Raw genomic sequence first — 21,572 nt, forward strand, 5'->3', positions numbered from 1 at the left:
CCTCCTGCAGAGACTGACATTTCTATTACAATGTCTTTGTTTATTCATTCAAGGATGGAAATGAAAGGATAGTGGTGACAGTTAAATAACATTTAAATCCCAAGTGTTGGTAAAAGAACAGGGTATTCATGTAGTAGTAGATAAAGGGCAAAGAGATTATATATATAATGTTAATTTTTGATTTAAAAATTACTAATTTAGTCCCAATGATCACATTTGGTCATTTCTCTATCTCCCATTTTGCAAAATGGACATCTTTTAGTAGTTTCCAAGCTCTGTGGCCAGATTCAAAAGTTACTGAACAGAAATGTAAGCAGTATCAGCTTCTAAAAAAAAACTCACAAACAACCCTACGAGGTGTATTAATATGGACATATACACATATATAAAATATGGACAAATTATAATAATAGCATATTACTAAAACTGTGAAAGTATTTTTGAAATGTTAATCTCCATTGCTAATGAATGCATTAATCAAAATCATTCTGCAAATACTTGGGATTCAGTATCAGGCAGAAAAGCTTTCCCCTGCTTTCTTTTGTAATGAAACAGGCTAAAAAATTGAACAGCTTTGTTAGTTTGCTCTTGGAAGCAATAATATGGTCACAAAACTTGCTGTGACCATTCTGTCCCTTTACAAATGCTGTAAAGCTGGCCTGCCTTCCTTTCTTCTTCTTCTAAATGACTGATTGAGATGGTGATTTAATCCTCCGCAGCAAGGATGGAAAAGGAGGCTCTCAGAATCGCCAAGTCCTGGGTAGAGGACAGGGAAGCTGTTGGCTGTGCCGGAGGATTAACCATCCAGGGCATCCAAGCAGCCACAATGCCGCCGTCAGCATGTTTTCACTATGCAATCCCCACATTTCCTAGTTAGAAAACACACAGCCATTACCCCTTTCTGTGTTCCCACACAAGGTTTCCTTTTGTTTATTAGTGTTTGTTATTATATGGCTTATACCGACATGTTTGTTTGATTCCACTGGTGTGCATACATCCATTGAGAGAAGAAGAAAAAGAAGTGTCTATTGCAAACTTGTTAAAAGGAAAAAGGGACTCCCACTGTTTTTTTTCCCTTTGGCGGGCCTCTACTTAGAGAACAGGATGTTAACTCTTTGTGTCCCAGAAAAGAATGACTTTTTTGTGCATTTTAAATTTTGCAAAGGTTTCTCTACCGATGGAATGCCATAAATGAGAGAAGAAACTTTTATTTATAGGTCACCATAATTCTAGAAGTTGATGTTTCTTCAGAAATAGAGAATACATTAGCACGTGGGACAACTTTTATTTCACTGTGAACATGCTTCAGCCGTTTTTACAAAGCAAGTTAAGTATGGCTACAAAAAAACTTAGATGCACTTTACTCTGGAACAATCAGTATTTCTGTAGAACTCCTGGCTGTGTCTTTGTTGTTTTTATTTTGGAAGGTTCAACAGGAACTGTGCAAAATCTCTAGAGAGTTTATAGTAACTGGTTGTTCAAGAGTGTTCATATGTGACCCCCCTTCTAGAGCTTTTGTCGGCTTTATCAATGAGCTAAGATTTCAATACTCATTTAATCCAGCTCCAGCTCTAATGTGTGTGTGTATACACACACACACACACACACACACACACACTCATATACATATACATACACACATATATATATAGAAAGAGACAGACAGAAATAGAAAGATATAGGTCAAATTTGCTCCTGATCCCCAAAGCTACTTTTTCAACTCCAGAAAGTGGGAGCCGTGGCCGAAGCTGGAGTGGTATACTCTAGGAGACTGTGCCTTTGAAACAGAACAAGACATGGATGTTCTTTAATCCTGTGGGCCTGCGCACAGAGACCCCTTTCAGACACACGAAAGTGGGTAAAATGCGGGCATCTCTCTGGGGACACAATGGGTCCGGGAGATCTCTGCCCGGGTGATTTGGAAAGAGAAGAGTTAATGGCCCACACGCTCTCCCCACTCACTCCCTGCAACCTTCTAAAGGGAACGGGCTCAGTGACAGCATAGCCCAGTCCCTAAAATGAAGAGCAAGCTTCTCTATTCTTCAGCATCTCTCGAATTAATTAGCTGGAAATGAGTCTTGTCAATGTTTTGGAAAGGCAGAAAGGGTGAAAAGAGATTGCTAGAATTAATCACAGTGAGAAACTACTTCAACTGCCTGCCAGAGTTCAGAAAATCCAACGAGCAGAGAAGAAAAGGAATCAGGCTGATTCGCCATCTGAAGGAACAAATGGAATCCAAGCAAATGCCCCAGTCTTTGCCAAATAAGGGATGCACCCTCCAAGAGAAGAATTTATTATCTGCTGCCACAGTAAGTACAATATATTACTTAAATACACACTGTATCCATGGGGACAAAGGCAAACCAGACAGTTTCTAAAGCAAAGAAACAATGGAATATTCATGTACTTTCACTTTCAAGCTTATCCACGTTAAACTCTATTATCTAAAGGACTCATGTGTTCCTGAATTTGCACGTAATAAATCTTCAAACACTTGCAATTTCACATACTGCAGAAGACGAAAAATCCATGAAACAGATCTCAAAAATTCAGGTATTTTGATGGAGAGTTCATTCACTAAATAGGAAAAAGAAACAAAATTGCAAATATAACATCTATTTATAAGAGTCAGGGGAGGAAAAAAAAAAACAGCAAATTTTGGTCAAAAGCTGAGAGAGAAACCTTGAAACAACTCATTTAGTATTATATAGAGAGCTTCTTCTTTTCATAGTAGCCAACATTAGCTATCTCTCCAGGAAAATCTAATTCCCATCAGAAACTTCTGACTCTGTAAAAATTTTGATATGATTTTTATATTTCTCCCCTAAAATGAGTTTGAACTTTTAAGACAATGGCAGCATAAAGCTTGAACAAAATCATCTGCAATTAACTTTAGGGCTTTCTTGGCCATTTTAGAAGGCAAAAGTGCTCCCATCTGTGTTCTCACAGGAAGAAACCCAGTCACGGGCTGAGGTTAACAGGGAGATGGGACCGGGAGGGTGCGGTGGCTCGTTGTGGCACTCACCAGTGGAGGTGGGTCACTGGTAGGTTTCAGAATCAGCTTGTCACCCCTCTTCTCAACTTCAAAACCCATCTTTTTAAGTAGGGATGCATCCGCCAGCCCCTGCTCCTCCATCTTTGCGATCAGATCTTGGTTTTGACTGTTATCTTCAGTAAGGTTTCGGATGGCGTACACCACCCACTGGGTCAGAACTGGAGGCGGAGTAAAGGAATCTGCCAACATACTTTCCTGTTTCAGAAGTTTACATGAGCGTTATTGGGAAGGGAGGGGAGGAACAGGATAACAGTGAGCAAATTCTTTCTGGGGATGTGCTCAGAATATGTAACCAAAGAAGTAATTAAAAGGATGTAGCACACACATTGTACATGTATGTCCCATGCGTGTGTGTGTGTGCATGTGTGTGTGATGTCCAGCACACAGATGTACTTAAGCAGGATTTGTTCAATGAATGAGCAAGGAAGCAAAGGCTTGGAGCAGCCACATCTGAAGTGTATGATCACACGTGGGTGTGCGCGTACATATGTTAACCATGTTATTGAGCTACCAGGATAAGAATAAGAGCACGACAGCATTAGTCACAAAGATGCCAAGTTAGAAGCAGACAAGAGACTCATCTTGTTTAAAGCAAGCTCAGTTATAAATAAGAACTGTTTCCTAGGAGTCATCATGGAATTTCCCTCATTCCACTGCATTTTAAAGATGAAGCTAGAAAACCTCTGAAGGATTTGCTGTACTTAGTTTGAATACTTGTGCTCTCAAGCGTCTTGTCATTCTGGCCTTGCTGTGCCCCCGCCCTAATTTTGCATATTCTGCACAGCATCCCTCACAGCAGACAGAAGACGGTCCACGAAGGCAGAATCGCAGTATTATTTACTGATAAGTCTTTTATTTGGTTACCAAGAACTGTGTAAATCTCAGGGAGGCATTAAGCTGCTGCGTTATGTCGTTCTGTAAGATTGTATAGAAACTGCCAGAGGTACCAACCAGTCTCCAGCATTGGAACCAGGGAGGCGTCAGAGATGCCAAGAACAGTGGGCCTGCCTCCCTCTGTTGATCCGGAGAGAACAACAAAACACTCAGGGGACAGTGAACACGTTCTCCAATGAAGAAAGGCCTCTCTGCCCACAGTCGGATGGAAGTTGGCAAGAAAAACAAACCTTTTCCCCTGATTGCCAGATGTTTCCCATGCAGGCATTTCTGATGTCAGGATGGGGGGCATCTGTGCTTCCAGAATGTATCAGGCTCATGAGCCTGAAGGGTCCTTGCTTCTGGCCCTGTTCTAGCTTCCAGCACAGCCGTGAGGCCGGGGGCTGAGACATTTCTCAGTCCCTCAGCTGGACGCAGGAAGCCATAGAGAAAGGCTTCAGTGTGCATTACGCCTATGGCTCTTTCTCGGAGTGTCTGAGAAAGGATGTGAAATCAAACTGTTTCCCTAGTTCAGTAACCTCAAAGCAAAACAATAAAAAAATGAGCCTGTCCACTAAAGTCAGACAAGTGAGATACAGAAAACACGGCAGTTTTCTGGTCAGGACGTATCTTCTGGGGTTTTAAAAGTTTGCTCCCTCCTGGTCCTTCCATCACCTGCACCGGTTCACAACTCTGACAGGACCTCTGTGCTCCCCTGATCACAGACGGTCCAAGCCGGCCCTGCCTCTCTGGGCTCCTCCTGGCGGGGCTGCGGGCGGCACTGAGAAAAGGATGAGCAGATGTTTGCTGAGTGAGTGACCCGCTGGTCTCTGGAGGTTTGTCATCCAAACCACTTGTGAGTATAAAGTGACTAACCTGTTCCAGATGGCACAGAATAGGAACTGCTGATGCCCAGCTGATGCTGATTCTATAATTAGCTGTCCCGCTTTGGTGGGAGAATGTCCTTCTGCCATTTATCCATCATCGTTCGATGATAAAGCCTCCAGTACCCTTTATAAGAGCTGTTTTTCTTTCTGGAGCTAAAACCATATAAATACTCAAATGCACAAAGCCTACATGTGACTGTCCCCCCCTTTTCCACAATCGTGGGACCCCTACAATAATACACCGGCATAGAGAATAAAAATGAGGATCCTGGATGAGAAAGACTTCTAACGTGTTAAATGAATTTCTGAACCATGAATCGTTTGCTGCAAGTAATTTCTCATCCAGAATGACCTCATTTTACAAATTCATTTCCTCACTTTTTGTACGAAAAGGGGGAGGCAGTGTCAGGAGACCTGCTGAAGGAGCAAACAACTGAAGGGGAAACTGAGGCAAGAAAATCCATACAACTGAGGAATTTTAGCTCATGTGTACAATTTCCCAAATGCTACTGAGAGGGCAAAGCACTTCCTTCTAAAGCTTCTTGGTGATTCACTGAAATGTACTGACAACAGGAAATCCAAAATTCCATATCCACCCTGAGCGCGCCTGGAAATGGAGGGGGTGCTGGCTCTGTAACGGCCAGCCTTGAGGCCACCGGATGAAAGGCAGAGGGTCTCTGGAGAATGAACCAGCATCCAGGGCTTCAGTGATCAAACTCTACTGCAGGGCAAACGAGACCCCCGTCCAATGGTCACAGTGCACCTCTCTGCAGGGGGCCTTTCCATCTGGGCTCTGGCAACATTGCCACGCCAGGCACTGCCTCCGAGTGGTTTAAGTCAGGGGTGCCCACTGCGTGTTTGCAGAGCATCCTCCGCCAGCCGAGAACTGGACTGCCTGCTGGAATGCACTCACCTGTCTGTGAGCACCGTGAGGGCGGGAGCCACACCGAATTCATCTCTGTAGCCCTAGCACCCAGTCTGGCTCCTGACACAGCGTGGGCTGTGGACACCACGTGAGCTGTGACTGTTTCTATCTGTCCACCCAAACACCCCTTGAACTCCTCCTGAGCAAGTGTGAGGTCTTGGGTCACCGACTGGTTCCAAGCATGGTGCTGGGCAAGGTTTGCTGGACGTCTGATCCAGTGAATGCTATTTCCCACTCACCACGTGGGTGGGGCCGTGGTGACACTGCACTGACCTGCACTGGGTCCTTCTTGTTCTCGGGGTGTTTTCCTGACTCAGGGCTTTGCAGGGTAGAAGGATTAGATGAAAGTAAACCAATATAAATGCAACCCAGGCAAGAAACATGCACATGCACAGTGTCAATAAAGGGTCCATGACAACAGACCCCAGGAGGATTCTCGTAGTGCAGACGAGAGGGGAGATCTCAATCACGCCCATTGTGGGGAGGCAACCGACACACTTTGTAAAAGCCCTGCCATGGTAGCTTTGTAGCACTTCACCGTTTACAGTGTTGGGAAACTAAAACGCGCCTACCCTACACGCCCCCATTTATACCTAGGGAGAGAGGAGCGCAGAGGAGAGAATAAGAGTGGTGAAGATTCCCGACAGTCAGAACGGGCAAGGGTGCTGCTCCTAGTAGGGCCGGCCCAAGTCCAGGAACAAAACGCGGTAGTTGTGAACTTCTCCAGGGACAGATCCCTGGCACAGCCACCAAATGGACAACCTAACAGAAGAGGCAGTAAAACCCAAAGCAGGAAGGCATATTTTTTTGTGTTCAAAACTGGTGTTTAAAGGGCAGGAAGATGTGCGTGGAGCCAGCTTCTTGGCACACCTTGAGAATAAGAAATAGCCGAGCAGCAAAACCCCATATTTTTCACTTAAATGTTTCACATTCTTACATAAGTGGAATTGCATTTCCTCTTTTAGAGGAGGATTTCGTGAAGTCAGAATGCTGCGTTCTGCTCCACACTTTTCCTGGGCAAATCTGAAAGGCTTGCTCTGCATTTCCACCCCCAGTGAGCACCCGCACTTAGGGGCTGTGTTGTCTGTCTATAAATTAAGTGCCACACAGACGTGCTCTACTTTGTCCCTGTTTCCAGTGAGAACATTTTAGCACTACTGTCTGGGGTTTCTGACTTAATAATCATTAAAAAACCAAATTCAGTGGTTGTTTCTTTCATAAAATTTGAGTTGAAAGAGAAACACTGAAACACAGCCCTTACAAATGGGGTCTCACGCGCGAGCCCGGCTCATGAATATGCATGGCTGTCCTTGTTAGCGGCTGTGAAAGCCCAGGGCCCCGGGCAGCCCGCGCAGCCCTAGACAGCCCCAAGTGTCACTAGGGAGATTAAAGCGAGGCCCAGTTAATATTCACATTGCCCTCTTGTTCCCTCTCCAAAGAGACAGACGGAAAGAAAGAGTGGGGGAGAAAATTAAACATCTTCTAAAGTCTAATCCTACCAACACGTGAAGTGCTTTATTGTGCGCTTAGCTTTAGAGAGACAGCTTCTAAAGTTTCCATAGCTACTACAAATACAAGGCGTGAGCCTGTGCGCTACAAAACTACCTTGAAAGAGCCCTGCAATCAGCTCTCAAGTGAGGACGCCACAGGGCTGGCCAGGTCCTCAACAGAGCACTCTGGTGTCTGGAAACAGGCACAAAGATGACAGTGGTAACAAGTACCTCAATACTGCTGCGCTTGAGAGGGTGGAGGCCACTCCTGGGTCCAGAGCCACAGGAAGACGCAGGCCCAGCACTGAACCTGTGGCCTCGCACAAGTGAGGCGATGAGGTGTTAGTGGGGCACAGAAATGTGGGCCGGCAGATAAAGATTTAGAGAAAAATAACTCTTGGCAAAGATATCAGTAGCCAGCAGATTTATGTGCCAGATTCACTTTAAAGATCACTTATTTAAAAAAAAAAAAAAAAAAAAAAAAGATCACTTATTTACTTATTTGAAAGAGTAGACAGAGAGAGAAGGAGAGGGAGAAGCAGAGTCCCTGCTGAGCAAGGAGCCCGATGAGGGGCTCGATCCCAGGATCCTGAGATCATCACCTGGGCCGAAGGCAGATGCTTCACTGACTGAGGCACCCAGGCGCCCCTCAAATTCCCTTTAAAGTCAGGTGAGTGAAAACTCTAAAGTTGGAACTGTCCAACGAGGAAGACTCCATCTAAGAAAGGCAACATCTTTCCGTTCCCGGGACCCATGGTACTTAAATGTCCTGCGCTGTACGGGAACGCAGGGCCAGGAGGGCAGGGACTCTGTTCCGGTCACTGCTCTAGCGCTCTAGCTGAAAGACTGCTGAAAACAGAGGTTGGCAAATTAGGACCTGTTTTTTTTGTGTGGAAGCAAGTTAAGAATAGTTTTTGTATCTTTAAATACTTGGGGGAAAAAATTAAAAGACCACTACTAATTTGTGACACATGAAAATTAACTGAAACTCAAACTTCATCATCTGTAATAAATAAAGTTTTATTGTTGGCAGGTATCCATGCCCATTCATTTAAGTACCGACTATGGCTGCTTTCTTGCTCCAACGACTGAGCTGTGAAACTTCAGCAGAGACAGCACAGCTAGCAAAGCCAAAAATATTTATGAAATTTAAACCTTTACAGAAAAGGCTGGCCAACCTCTGGCCTAGAACACGGAAGGTATCAATAAATATTTGCTGAATTTTATAAACAAGCTTTTAAAAGTACTGGCATTGAAAAGCTTACATTATTTAAATTAAAACAATTTAAGTATATTAAAAGATTTCATATGTGTATACACACTATATATGCAATATATATATATAATGCTTTATATATCTATACATGTATAATGTATACATCTATATTTAATATAATCTATAGTATGTATATAACAAATAGATACATTTTAGTATCTACATTTAATTTTTGCTTCCAGGATATAGATTTTAAAATTATTTAAATTAAATAATTTAAATTTTATTTTATTATTTTAATTAAATAATTTAAAATTATTAAAAATGATTTAAAATTATTTGCAGCCAACAAACCCATTTATGGCAAGGGATTTATGTACTGCCCAATAAAATATACCATTTAATAGGGCACCTTTGACGAGGTTGGTCTAAGATGTTCAGTGAGGCAAGCCTACTTCAGCAGACTTTCACAAAAACCATGTTATAAGGTTTTGCTAATGATGGGGATGGTTTTAAATAACTTCCATATCTAAACTACTATCTTCATAGAATTGGTAAAATTGCAGGATTTTTCAGAGCGCAGGAAAGGAGTTCAGTTTAAAACAGTTTGGGAAATACTTTACATTGCTAAAACCCCAAATACTTCTAAATATGCCAAGTCTGTCGGCTAAAGAACAAACGCGGGACGTGGCACTGAAAGGGTGACTTCTCTTCCTGCTACAATGACCTACTTCCGCCTTTCTTCTAGCCACTCAAGTCAAAGAGCTGCCCCCGTGTTGGGGTGGCGTGTTCCCCGGGGTGGGGGGGTGGGGGTATTCTGTGAGTCCTAACCAACCTCAGCCCTACTCTCCCAAGTATTCACTTTCTGAAGGAAAACATGGCACTTTCCAAACTGTTGCTCAGGGGCGCCCAGGGGGCCCCTACACCTTCCGCTGCTGGACGAGGAACCTGTGCCAACCACAGAGGACTTCTGAGTGGAGGTGATGAAGGAGAAGCACTGGGAGGGTAAGGAGGTGCCGAACTGTGGATGGAAGAGGGATGGCAGCTTGGCTGTGACAACGGGCAGGGAGGTGGTCGGGCAAGAGGTCCTTGTGGAGGGACAGTCTTGGAGAACACATCCACCGTTCCTGCCCGGGCAGCACGTGCTTCTCCGACACAGGCCAACGCCACCTCCAAATGCCAAGATATTTCACCTCACTTCCACCTTCAGCTACCATCATTATCTTTTGCTCTTACCTCTCATTATGTCACTCAGCTAACCCCATATGCTTCTCCATCAGAAAATCGAAGCAGAAGTCCTCGTGCGGATCCTATCTGGGGTCTCCCTGCCTGATGCTGGAGACCAGAGTGCCCAATAACCACCAGAAACCACCCAACTGGCTTCCTCTTTCTTCTCCAAATTATTGGTCTATCTGGTTTCTCATTTCCCTCCACACTTTTATATTTTACTATGAAGGAACACCTGTGGTTCGAGGGTCTCATCGTTGTGCCGGTATGTGCTGCTCTAGGTTGTGCAATGTGTTAGGTCTTAAAAGCACTTACTCATAGATGTATGCGTCCTCTCTTATTTGCCAATCACTGGCTAATTGTGAATCCTGAAAGTGGTCAAAACACCAATGCTAACAGAAGAGGGTGGGGGAAGAAATAATTGCCAGATTTGTAGATTATAGGCCACAATCTAAAGAACATGAAATAATACTTGGGTTTAGTATGTGCCCCAAGAAGCAGCAGTTTGTCTTCACTGAGGGAAAAGTCATCCCAGAAACACCACCTCTGACAGCAGAGGCTGTCCACTGGCCTCCATAAATAATCCCTAGGGAATTAATGTATCAAAGGAAGTACCACAAGGCCCAGTAAAACAACCTACCCAATTCTGACAGAACTGCATCCATGCAAATGTCAACCAAAGACATTTCATCTTAAGCATAACCCAAACTGGCATTCTCTTAGCGATTCTGAAATAAAGGGCACATTATCTGTCCTTGGTACGCATGATTTACTTTCTTAAGTGGAGCTCTCATGGGGGAGATCTGATGCTGACCACCTCACGGGCCTCCTCCCCTCGCCCACACCCGGAATGTGTCTCTACCTCCCACGGCCCTGTGTCCACAGCACTGGCACACATGTATCCACGGCCTGGGCCCTGGCTGGGTTAGGGGCTCTTGGCCTTTTACAAATCCCAGATGTATAAAGCCCAAGCATCCAAGATGAGCAAAGTAGAGCATGTCACTGTCACCACAGCCAGCCAGCCCGTCCATCTGGCAAGGGAGTGGTGGGAAGATGATACCCTGCCCTAGGTCACCACATGCACTCCCCACTCCAAAAGCTTCTGTGGCCAAGCAAGGGCTGCGTGGCAGGTACCTCACATCCACAGGGTTTTGGTGGTAAAGGATCCTATGGCACTGAAACTCATTTTGTACATTACATATTCTGGAATCATTTTACTAGCCACTTGAAAGCACAGTGTGGTACGAAGAGTCAGAGTCTGGCATCCGTGTCACACAACAGGTTTCGGGATCAGAAACAACCAATACCACTTCTAACTCAAACCACACGAAAGGGTTCTGGAGCCATGAAGTAGTTCCATTTGTACATGGGGCAGCACTCCAATGTCACTTCTGAGACGCCAGACGAGCCCCTGTGTGTCCTGGGCTCGGCAGCGCCGGCACATGGCTGGCATGTACCAGACACTCAACCAACAGTGCAGGAATAACTCCTCCAGAGCCCGTCATGCTGGGTGACCCTCTCCTCTGGGGTCCTCCCTTTCGGTGCCCCTTCTCAGGCTGCCGTCACGGGGTCAATCTGGCTCCTTCTACAGGCCGTGTGCACCTGCGTCCTGAGACTGCTGCCTTAGTCACCGTAGCTCCCGGCACACACGGAAGTAGATGGGTTTTGGGTATTTGCTGGATGAATGCGCCTTGGTGCCTGCATGCTCTCCTTGGACGGCACTTGGACTGCACATGAGAGGGGACTGAGTACAGGCAAGCAGGTGCCCAGCACTATGCAAAAAGTCAGGCTTCGTGCTACAGGGGTGAGTTCGCCAGGTGGAGGCATTCTGGTTACTTCTAAATAAACAATACCACCCTGGGGCCGAAATTCACACCCGGGGCCAATGGCTGGCACTGAGCTGGCTGGGCCTCACGGAGGAGACCACGGCAGGAGAGGGTGTGGTGCCCTGAGATCGCTGGGCCCTGAGGACCAAGTCAGTGAGAGCATGGCAGGCACCCTGGACACTCAAGGTCCCATCTGCCAGGTCAAGAGGATGTTTGTAAAGCACTCTGTTCTGATAAAGGACTCGTCGGGTAACACGCCACCTCACATGAACTTCTCTTCAGGGACTATGTGACCGCAGAGGCTGCCTTCAACCTAAATAAGGCTTTGCCAGAGGAATGAATCTCTCCACATCTCTCACATAAAGCAAGAGTGTCAGTTTATCTGCATAAAATAGTAATAGTGGTAATAATAAGCTAATGGCAGTAGCCACCCACTCCCAGGACACGTCAGGGACTGTTCTAGGCACTCAGAAAGTATTTGATCCACACAAATGGGCTATCCAGTAGGTACGGACTATTATCCCTATTTTACTGATAAGAACACAAGACCTGGGAGGCTCAGGCTGGGCCAAGGTCGTGAATCGGAAGCGGGCAAGGCAGGGTGGGATGCAGGCTCCAGCATCCACCCTGGGAACGACGGTGCCACATGCTGCCAGGCGCCCAGCTGTGGGCGCGGAGGGTGAGGAGAGACCTCGGCGGGAGGAGCGGGTGGATCTTCCTCCTGCCCAGTCTGATTGCTGGCCTCTAAGCTTTGCCCACACCATCAGTTAAAGGAACACTAGGTTCTAGGACACTTGAAATAAGGTCTCTGTCTCTTCAAAGAAATCCCGAAGGATATGATAAGCCTGTAGATACTAGAATGACTACCTCTGCAAAAATACTTCTGGAAGTAGCTGAGAGGTCAAAGTGAAATTCATATCTGGAGTAGAAAAAGTAAGCAGTCTCATCTAATTGGCAGAAGACTAGCGCTGGCCTAGCACTAATGATGTCCTCTGAGGCACAGCTCAGGGTCAGAGATACTTCTAAGCTACCAAGGCTCAAATGAAGAACAAACTGTGGGCATTCTGGCAGACTTCAGATGAGACACGGCAGGTACCAAAGGGTCAACGAGGTTTCTCCTACGTACACTGGGTGCTGAGCATCAGCTGTCACTGTCACTGTCCTTGGACCAGATGTCACTAGTCACCTGGGGACGGACGGTCTGCCCCATGGGTCACCCAGAGCCGTGCTGGCTTGCCTCTCAATCTCTCCCTCTGCTCCTTGCCAAGTCCCAGAAAGTCAGCCATCAAGAGTGGGTGGGCCCGCAGATGCTGGGTCGTCCTGCTGCAAAGCAAGTACAGGTGGGTGTGGAGGTTCCCATTCTGAGCTGTCGGTTTCCATTTCTATCACAGTAACTGGTGAGCAGACCTGAACGCTCGCTTATCCTTGTTATGGGGGGGGAGGGGGGAGGAACTGCTGTATCCATTCCAAAGTAAAGACATCCTTCAGCAGAAACTCAGAATATGCAAGTCAAGCGGGCGCCTCTGTGGCTGGAGTGGGGTGTGTGGGAGAGCAGAGTGAAATGAGGCAGGGGTAGGTGTATGCTTACCTTCTAGGGATTCAGGAGACGGTAAGGAGTTGGTATTTTACGTCAGTGCAATTAGAAGCTGTAGCAGGAGTGAAGAAGAAAAATCAAGACAACTCTCTTGGGCAGCTGAGTGGAGCGTGATTTGGAGAGGGAAATGCGGGAAGCAGAGGGCATGAGGAGTGGCCAGGGACGACTGTAAAAGAGGTAACTCAGATGCTACTTGCCTGTAGGGAGCTCAAAATCAAGCACAGGAGGCAAAGCCAGCAAGGGCATGCTGCAAGTCCCTGGGGTTAGAGAGGACAAGCTAGGCCAGGGCTCTTTCCTGGGAAGCCGAGTGCCTGTCCTCAAGGCACCCCCCAGCAGACCGCAGGCTCCCGAGGGCACGGAGGGGGTCTGCTCCCTGGCCAGCACCGTATCCCCAGGGGCAGGAACCACCTGCACCGTGAAACCCAGCAGAGAGCAGGAAACACATGCAGAATGCACGGATGGAGGTGAGGACAAAGACACCAGGGACCTAGATCCAAGAACATGGGAAAAGGATGAAGTATGAAAGGCTATGTAACATTTGAAATTGGCTCTACTCACTCAAGATGGTAACATCCTAGTAATTAAGACAGTATCAGGCAGGGACAGTGGAGACCAAACCTAGGAACGCAGAACAGAGAGCCAGAAAGAGAAGCATGCCCACGGGACAGGGGCTTGTGCCAAGGTGTCCCTGCAAAGCCAGGGGTAGAAGCAAGGGCTTCTCAGTAGTGGGGCAACTGTGAAAAACCCGAACCCCTACTGTACACCCTAGAAGAATTAGCTTCCAGTGGACTTCAGATCTGTCAGAAAGGCAAAACCTGAGAGCTGCCAGTGAACACACAGAAGAATGCTCTTCCAGCTTTGGGATCTCAGTAAGACACAAAAACCACTAACCACAGAGGGGAGAAACTCCCTCCCCAAGCCCCCCAGAAGTCAGCTCTAGAAACTGGTGCTAGGTGAGAGGGAGCCCACAGGACCCCCCAGGGACTCGGCTGCAAGAGTGGGAACATATGCTGATATGCCCTCACACGTTGTACGTTTTACTACATGTACACTAACATCTCAATAATAAATATACCATAAGAAAAATAAAAAAAAAAGAAAATAAGCCATGGATGGATTGGAGGACTATTTCAATGCACATAAATGAACAAACAATTCACACCCTGAATACAGGAAACATTTCCATGAGTCAATTTTAGAAAAAGAAAGAAAATGTAAATGTAGACCAAAAAAAAATATTTGACAGCATTTTTGTGACACAGGAAGTCCCAATGGTCAGTAAGCATAACAATGTGCTTCTGACTAATTAGATTCAAATGGCATCACGGCAACATGTTATATTCATCAGAACAGCAAATGTTTTAAGGTCGGTATCAAGTGCCAGGGAGAATGTAGGACGGGGGTATAAACTGGTACGGCCTTCTGGGAAGTTCGGTGTCATGGAGAACATCGTTGAAGACACACAAGCCACAAGACAGAAATTCCACACCTAGGAAAGCTCAATGCTCATGCACCAGGATACCTGCCCTGTACAGAAACATTCACAGCGCTGTTAACTATTAACTGTAACAGCCTCAAAATGGAAATACCTAAACGTTCACCAACAGTCCAACGAAGAAGTAAATGCTGGGTGTTCCTGCGATGGGACACTACCAACTACATGCAATGATTTGGAGGACAATTTTTGAATGACAGATGATAAAACCATGCAAGCCATGATTCCATTTACACAGATTCAGACATGGCCAAGCAAAGCACATTGCAGGAAGGCAGGTGCGGGAGCCTCCGGAGAAGGGCGGGACATGCTGTGGGCTCAGTGGAGCCGGGTGCCCCTGGGTGTTGGTTACTTGTACGACTGCTCTACAATGTTTTATAAGCAGTACATACATCCCCTCCTACTTTCCAGGGTGCACATTCTATTTCTAGATAGGAACAGTCTCAAGAACTTAGGATGACAGCTAAACTGCGACTAATGTGTCCCCCAAAAGCAGTTCATGTGCTCCGCCAGTTAGCCTGTGCTAAAAAACACTGCCTGACACCCTAAACTTCCGAATTCTGGGGGACCCGCCGTCTTAGCGATTGACAGCTGTTGTGTGGCATGTGCAGTAGGCTCCCAGCCGCTGTGTGTCAGCAGCCAGGCAGAAGGACGACGAGGTTGGGCATCATTTTCTTCTTGAAATCTGTTAGGATTTCCTGGTGCTTCCTAATTACACACAGAAGAAATGCCTGAATATGATCGGTGCTAGTTTCTAAAAGTGCTTTAGGAAAGAAAGAGAAGTAGTTTTGATTTCAACATAATCTGGTTTCTTTCAAAAACAGGGAAAATGTGTTGACTTTTTATAGGCTGTTCCCATCCTTAACCAGGAAGTGTCAATCTTTATCTGTGTTTGACAAAGTCATCATTCTCTGAGCTTCTTTAAGAACGTAAAAAGGCCACGAGCCAAACATGAAGACAAGAACCTCTTGTCTGAGCAAGGCGCATCACGGTCATGTGAAAAATCTCCAGAGCAGGGCTGGGTCCTTGCTGTCACACTGCAACCCACCTCCTATTTTCACTTTTGCCTGGCTTCTGTCCCCCATGAGGCTCTTTCCCAGCACGGGGTCTGTTTGCAGTGGTACTGAGCTAATCCTGAAGAAAAGGCTTGTCCACTCCTCAAACAGCCTCTCCTGGCAGCTCGCAGACACCACTTGCCCCTGCTGGGCTGGAAGCAGGTGGATCTCTTGGGGTGGCCAAGGCTCACAACTCACTGCGCCAACGCCTGCTGTGCTGGGGCCCAAAGCAGTGTGCCTCTGCCCCAGAGAGGATGTGCACGCAGGTGGACAGTAAGAAGGGGAAGGCGATATCTGAGAGTCAGCTTTATTTTTATATTTTCCGGCTCTGCCAGTACCCAAGTGAAGGGGTGATGTAGTCCACAAAACCACGGAGTAAAAGAGCCAGAGAGCTGGAGGCTTCCCTTCCCGTCACTAGCATGTCTCACTCCTGTAAGGCAGGTGACTCCGGGCAGGAAGCAGGCCCTGGGGCTCCCCCAGATGCCTCAGAAGGCAGGTGGTTTGCAGGAAGACGCAAGCAAGCTCAGGACGCACGATCCTGGGTGCGGCTGTCCTCCATCCTACCTACTGGAGCTGCCTTGCAAAGGGCATCTGCGCAGACTTTTCCCGTCCAGCCTCTGAGCAGGGGCTCAGCACATGGTTTCCCTCATGGGGTCGAGAGGACTTACAGACTGGCCACTCACTGAGATCGTTCCTTCAGAGACTCAGAGACTCACCCACCAGGGTTTGTTTGGCTTTTGTTTTCTAATCTGATGGTTCTAGAAAAATAAGTGGCACTGAAAACGACACTTGCTGCAAAGAATGATGCTCTCAAAACAAAAAAGACAGGGGGTTAGTGTTTAAAGGTGCTAAATTGGCAGTGGAGCACCGCTGTTTTGACCAGACACTTCTCTGTCACTGCTAAATCTGACCGGACCAAGGTCATTTTACACAATAATACTGACATTAGTCGGGTCACCTGGTTTCTCTGTGCTAAACTTCGGCAACCCAATCTCTCAAGTGTTTACAAAATACACAGTCTGTGTAGCAATGGTATTTAAGTACAGTAACTTAAAAAAAAAAATCATTTATTAACATCCTAAACACACCCAAAAGTCACTGCTCTTTTTAATAAAGGAAGGGAATGAAGAAAGAAAAACTGGCAAATAATTAACTTTGTAAGAAAACATATATAGCTAAACACTACTACTACTACTGTTACTACTGTTTCTTAAGTGCAGACCATGTGCCAAGAACCCTTCAAGCCCCCTTATGTGCCAGTGGTCAGTGGGTTCTAAATTCAGCAGCTCTTCCGAAGGCGGAACCTCATCCTCAGGGACCGCTGCACTTACCAATTACCCCAGGGCTCTATGTCACGTGCCATCTGCCAGTGACACCTCTTGGTAATGCCATTTGGGGACAGAGAGGAGGGAGATTACCAAGCACAAAAGGATCTCCACGTGGGAGCACCTTGCTGGCTCAGTGGATAGAGCATGAGACTCTTAATCCTGGGTCAAAAATCTTAGTCCTACACTGGGCACAGAGATTATAATCAATCCATCAATGGACCTTGTGGTGACTGGTAAACTTTGCTGAGTACCCTTTTGAAAATGTGCCAACTGTTCTGAGCAGACAGGCTCTCTGGAATCAGAATGGAGCCTCACAAGGGGCTGAGTTTCAGACATTTCCCTGTGGTCTAATCTAATCTAGACAGTAGATACAAACATTCTGAAATAGAGTCAGGAATTATAAAAGCTCTATTACATCCTGTAGAGACACTGGGGACGTGTGCAGAACGACCACAGTGCAAACACAGTGTTAGAGAAAGTGATTTTGAAAAACAAATCTCTTGTCTATCCAGATAATGGAATATTATTCAGCACTGAAAAAGAAACAAACTGTCAAGCCACGATCAGTCCCGGAAGAATGTGAAATGTGGAGCACTGAGGGAAAGCAGCCCATCTGAAAGGCCACATCGCATATAATTCTGACTTCTACAGGACATTCTGAAAGAGCTGACAACAATAAAAACATCAGTGTTTGTGGGGAGGGACGTACAGGTGGAACCCAGAGGGTTTCCCAGGCAGCAAGAACACTGTGTATCACAATGGTAGATATACATCATGACGCATTTGTTCAAACTCACAGAATGCATGACTCCAGGAGCCAGCCCTGGAGTTTACTGCAGTAAACTCTGGGCTCTGGGTGACAGTGATGTGTCAGTAGACAGTCACCAACTGCAGTAAATGTCCCACTCTGCTGGGAAATGCTGATGACAGAGGCGGCTGTGCAGGTGTGGGGGCCAAGAACATAGAGGAAATCTCTTTTCCATCCTCTTAATTTTGTTGAAACCTTAAAAGTGCTCTAAGAAAATGTTATCTTTAAAAAAAATCAGGAACAAAAGAATGACATAAAAATAAATTATTTCATGTAGTTTCAAAATTAAAAATGCTTTCTTAGGCTAGCAAACTTACAACCACGATGGAAGACTAGTAAGGAGAAATTAAGTGAGAATGACTAAATATGGATTCCCAGAGACATTCTTTCCCTAAAGTTACACTTGTTGGATGGCACTGTTAAATTAATCAGCTACAAGGTACAGGATCCTTCAGATTAAGAATTAATGGCCAGGGATGCCTGGGTGGCTCAGCAGTTGAGCATCTTCTTTTGGCTCAGAGCATGATCCTGGAGTCCCTGGATCGAGTCCTGCATTGGGCTCCCTTCATGGAACCTGCTTTTCCCTCTGCCTCTCATGAATAAAATCTTAAAAAAAAAAAAAAAAAAAAAAAGGCAATATATTTGGATAAAGTTTGGTTTCTGATTTCAAATGAATTTTATGTGTTGACACTTAAAACTCTCAAAGCCAGGTGGCTGAGGTGATAGTCTAAGGAAGCCGCTGCCAGGGCCACTTTCATACCACTTTTGGTATGGTGGTGGCAACCCTGGCCTGGTCCCTGCTCAGGGTAAAGTGTGTGCAAGGGGGAGGTGACCACTGCAGGGAGCATGGTCCACACTGGGCACCTCATCACCAGGAAGGATGGACTCCCAGTTCCTAATTTAAGTGACAATAAACCCCAAGCAATGTTGCCCTCAGTACAAGTCAACAAGACAAAGCGGCCCCTGACGTATTCTGGCCTCCGAAACAGGCAAATAGCTGAGCAAACCAGGCTCAGCGAGACAGAACCCGAGGACAGGTATGTGTGTGGTTGGGAGGTGTGCCCATTGGCGTGTCTTCACCTCTGAGTGCACTTAGGGGGAACCACTGTTTTGTGCCTCTGCCTGCACAATGCAGAATCTGTGTGCGACGATACTTGCCATTGCTAGCCTCTGATTTCAGAAAGCACATAACGAAAACCTCTGAAGGCTAAGTAGATGTGATCTGAAGGAGTACAACTTGAAGTGTTTGAGTCTCATTTTAAAAGTCTATTTGCCAAAACACCTGAATGACGAAACGGCCCACTTTTGTGAAAGCCTCATTCATAATAGTACAGGGACTCCTCCAGCCATCAGCTCCAGGCCCCGGGAACCGGTTGCTAGGATACTATAAAAGCCACATAAACAGGACTTCTTCCCTCTTTCACTTTGAATGGCTCCATTTAGATGCATCTGTGTAAGTGTGTGTGATGGGGGGGGGGGGGCACTGGGTGGCAGTGAGGTCCACTCTTAGCAGCCTGGGAGCGGCACCAGCGCATTGTCCAATCCTTACCCGTGCTCAGCTCGCTCCTAGGGCCCCAGGGAGGCCTCCTTTAACCTGCAGGCCTGTGTGTGCGCTTGTTTGCTTTGGTTGGGAGAAATATTTGGTTTGCACATCTTCAAATGCATTATGTGAAGGGTAAGAGAATCAATGGGAGGCTTTAAAAAATGAAATGACTAGGAAGTGAAACCAAAAGTTTACCTTTTTACACTAAAGCAGCATTAAGAGTTTTTCTAGTGTTTGTCAGTTCAACAACCGAACAAATAATCACTGAATGTTTATCAGTTATTTAATACTGGGGACTCAGAAATAAATAGAACATAGCCTCCAGAGGGAGGATAAGATTCCCTAGCAGTTCACTGCTTTGGACATTAGGGTGGGCAGCGTGAGGTATTACAGCAGAAACGCATCATTCTGTGACTATAGCATAAGCACTTCTTCAGTGTGGAAATGCACAGATACCTTTCTAAAAAATTTTTGTTTACTTGAGAGAGTGCATGAGAGAGAGCATGAGTGTCAGCAGGGGCAGATGGAGAAGCAGGCTCCCCGCTGAGCAAGAAATGTGGGGCTTGACGTTTCTAAGAGCCTGGGTTCATGATCTAGCCGAAGGCAGATGCTTAACTGACTGAGCCACCCAGGCGTCCCTGTTATGTCTTGTTTAAGAAATCTTTGCCTACCTCAATCTAATAACCACACTCACCTACAATGCCTTCTGCCCTCTGGGAACTCCTGTTTTACCTTTCACACTGAGGTCTGTGATTCATCTTGAGTTAATGTTTGTGAACAGCGTAAAGTGAGTAGTTGGTTACTTTTTCCCTAACACGGATACTGAATCAGTCTAGTTCTGTTTATGGAAAAGACCATCCTGTTCTTGATGAGCTGCAGGTGGGAATCAGTTTTTGGATTCCCTACTCTGTTCTGTGATATGATTTTTATTATCACAATTATTTAATTCCAACCACTGATTCACAGTGCAATCATGGATGAAAATTCACATCTCTCAGAGGAATTAACAGCTAGAATAGGGCATTTGTACGAGAACATTTATTTGTTGAAAAACTAGATGCTGGGCACTTTATGAACATCACAACCCTGTGAAGGTGGGGCCCATTTTATAAGCAAAGAAGCTAAAACTTGCACAGGATAAATGAAGTGCTTACAAGGGAACAAGAAGCAGAACCTGTGTCCAGCCCCAGGGCAGCTGCTCCTGCCACCATGCCACACTTCTTTAACACGGGGTCAATGGGGAAAACACTGTCTGCTTATTATTCCTGTAAACTGCTACATTTCTATACACAAATAAAACTTAGAATTGAGGTGTTTCAATGCTAAAAAATAAAAAAAAATTAAAAAAAGGAAAAGTGAGAAAGGAGGGGAAGAAAGTGAAATAAAAGATCAGAAAAAAAAATCCTGTTTGGACTCTCATTCTGTGCTTGTCCCCTCCCCCTCCAATAAAAACAAAACAAAACAAAACAAAAACCCACATCAAGAACAACTGATGAAAATACAGATCAAAAAAGAAAGAAAGGAAAACATTTCAAATAAAGCTCAGCGGTTTCTATCTGGAAACAACACCACAAAATCCCACTTGCCACAATGAACTGACAAATAAGATATTGACTCTGTGGCAGCAGAGCTGGGATTTTCCGACGGCATCTGCTACCGTGTCATTACTGTGGGTGACCCACAAGTGAGTGAACAGCTGGGCCCTGGCTGGATTTGTGCCCCAGGAGCAGCAGCGGTGAGTGCAGGGCAGTCCTTCCTGGTTAAGCACCCCTTTGACATATCTTTTCCCTGAACCTGGATATCCCCCTGGCCTCCAGAATCTATCTCCAAGAACTGGAGCCTTATTCCTAGGTACCCAGCCTGCAGAGTGGGGTTCACCCCTAGTTTGCTCTGATAGGAGGACAGCCAGCCTGAAGTTCCTAATCTGCAAGGTGGCCAAGAAAGTGGAAGTCTCTCTCACAGGTCCTAAGCACGGATCTCCCATGGGGAATGAGGCCTGTGTCCCATGGGTGTCACCACGCCCTCATCCCCATCCCATGGAGGGTGGTTAAGTACGTGGGCATGACCAGCTGACCCAGACTGATCAGAGCACGGAAGGATTTTTCTTAACTGATATTTCAGTTCACATCAGCGTTAATTCCTTGTCTAAGCACACCCAAAAGATGCAGTACTTTTTGATATAAAATACTGAAATCAAAGTTCAATAAAAACTTGGCTGGTGTTAATTAGAAGAAGGGGTGAAATCAAACA

At 45.9% G+C, this 21,572-nt stretch overlaps 1 protein-coding gene across 1 annotated transcript in view; it reads right to left on the reverse strand.

The window, feature by feature from the left end:
• Window positions 1-2,252: 2,252 nt before the first annotated feature.
• ATXN10 (ataxin 10) overlaps window positions 2,253-21,572 on the reverse strand; it is a 162,844-nt gene continuing 143,524 nt past the window's right edge. The window contains exons 11-12 of the mRNA XM_041754541.1: window positions 3,026-3,213; window positions 2,253-2,577 (exon numbers count right to left, since the gene is read on the reverse strand). Coding sequence (XP_041610475.1) covers window positions 2,575-2,577; window positions 3,026-3,213 — 191 coding nt within the window. The 3' untranslated portion in view covers window positions 2,253-2,574. The remainder of the gene's footprint in view (window positions 2,578-3,025; window positions 3,214-21,572) is intronic.

Source organism: Vulpes lagopus, chromosome 5 (assembly GCF_018345385.1).
Source record: "Vulpes lagopus strain Blue_001 chromosome 5, ASM1834538v1, whole genome shotgun sequence".
Lineage (NCBI taxonomy): Eukaryota > Metazoa > Chordata > Mammalia > Carnivora > Canidae > Vulpes > Vulpes lagopus.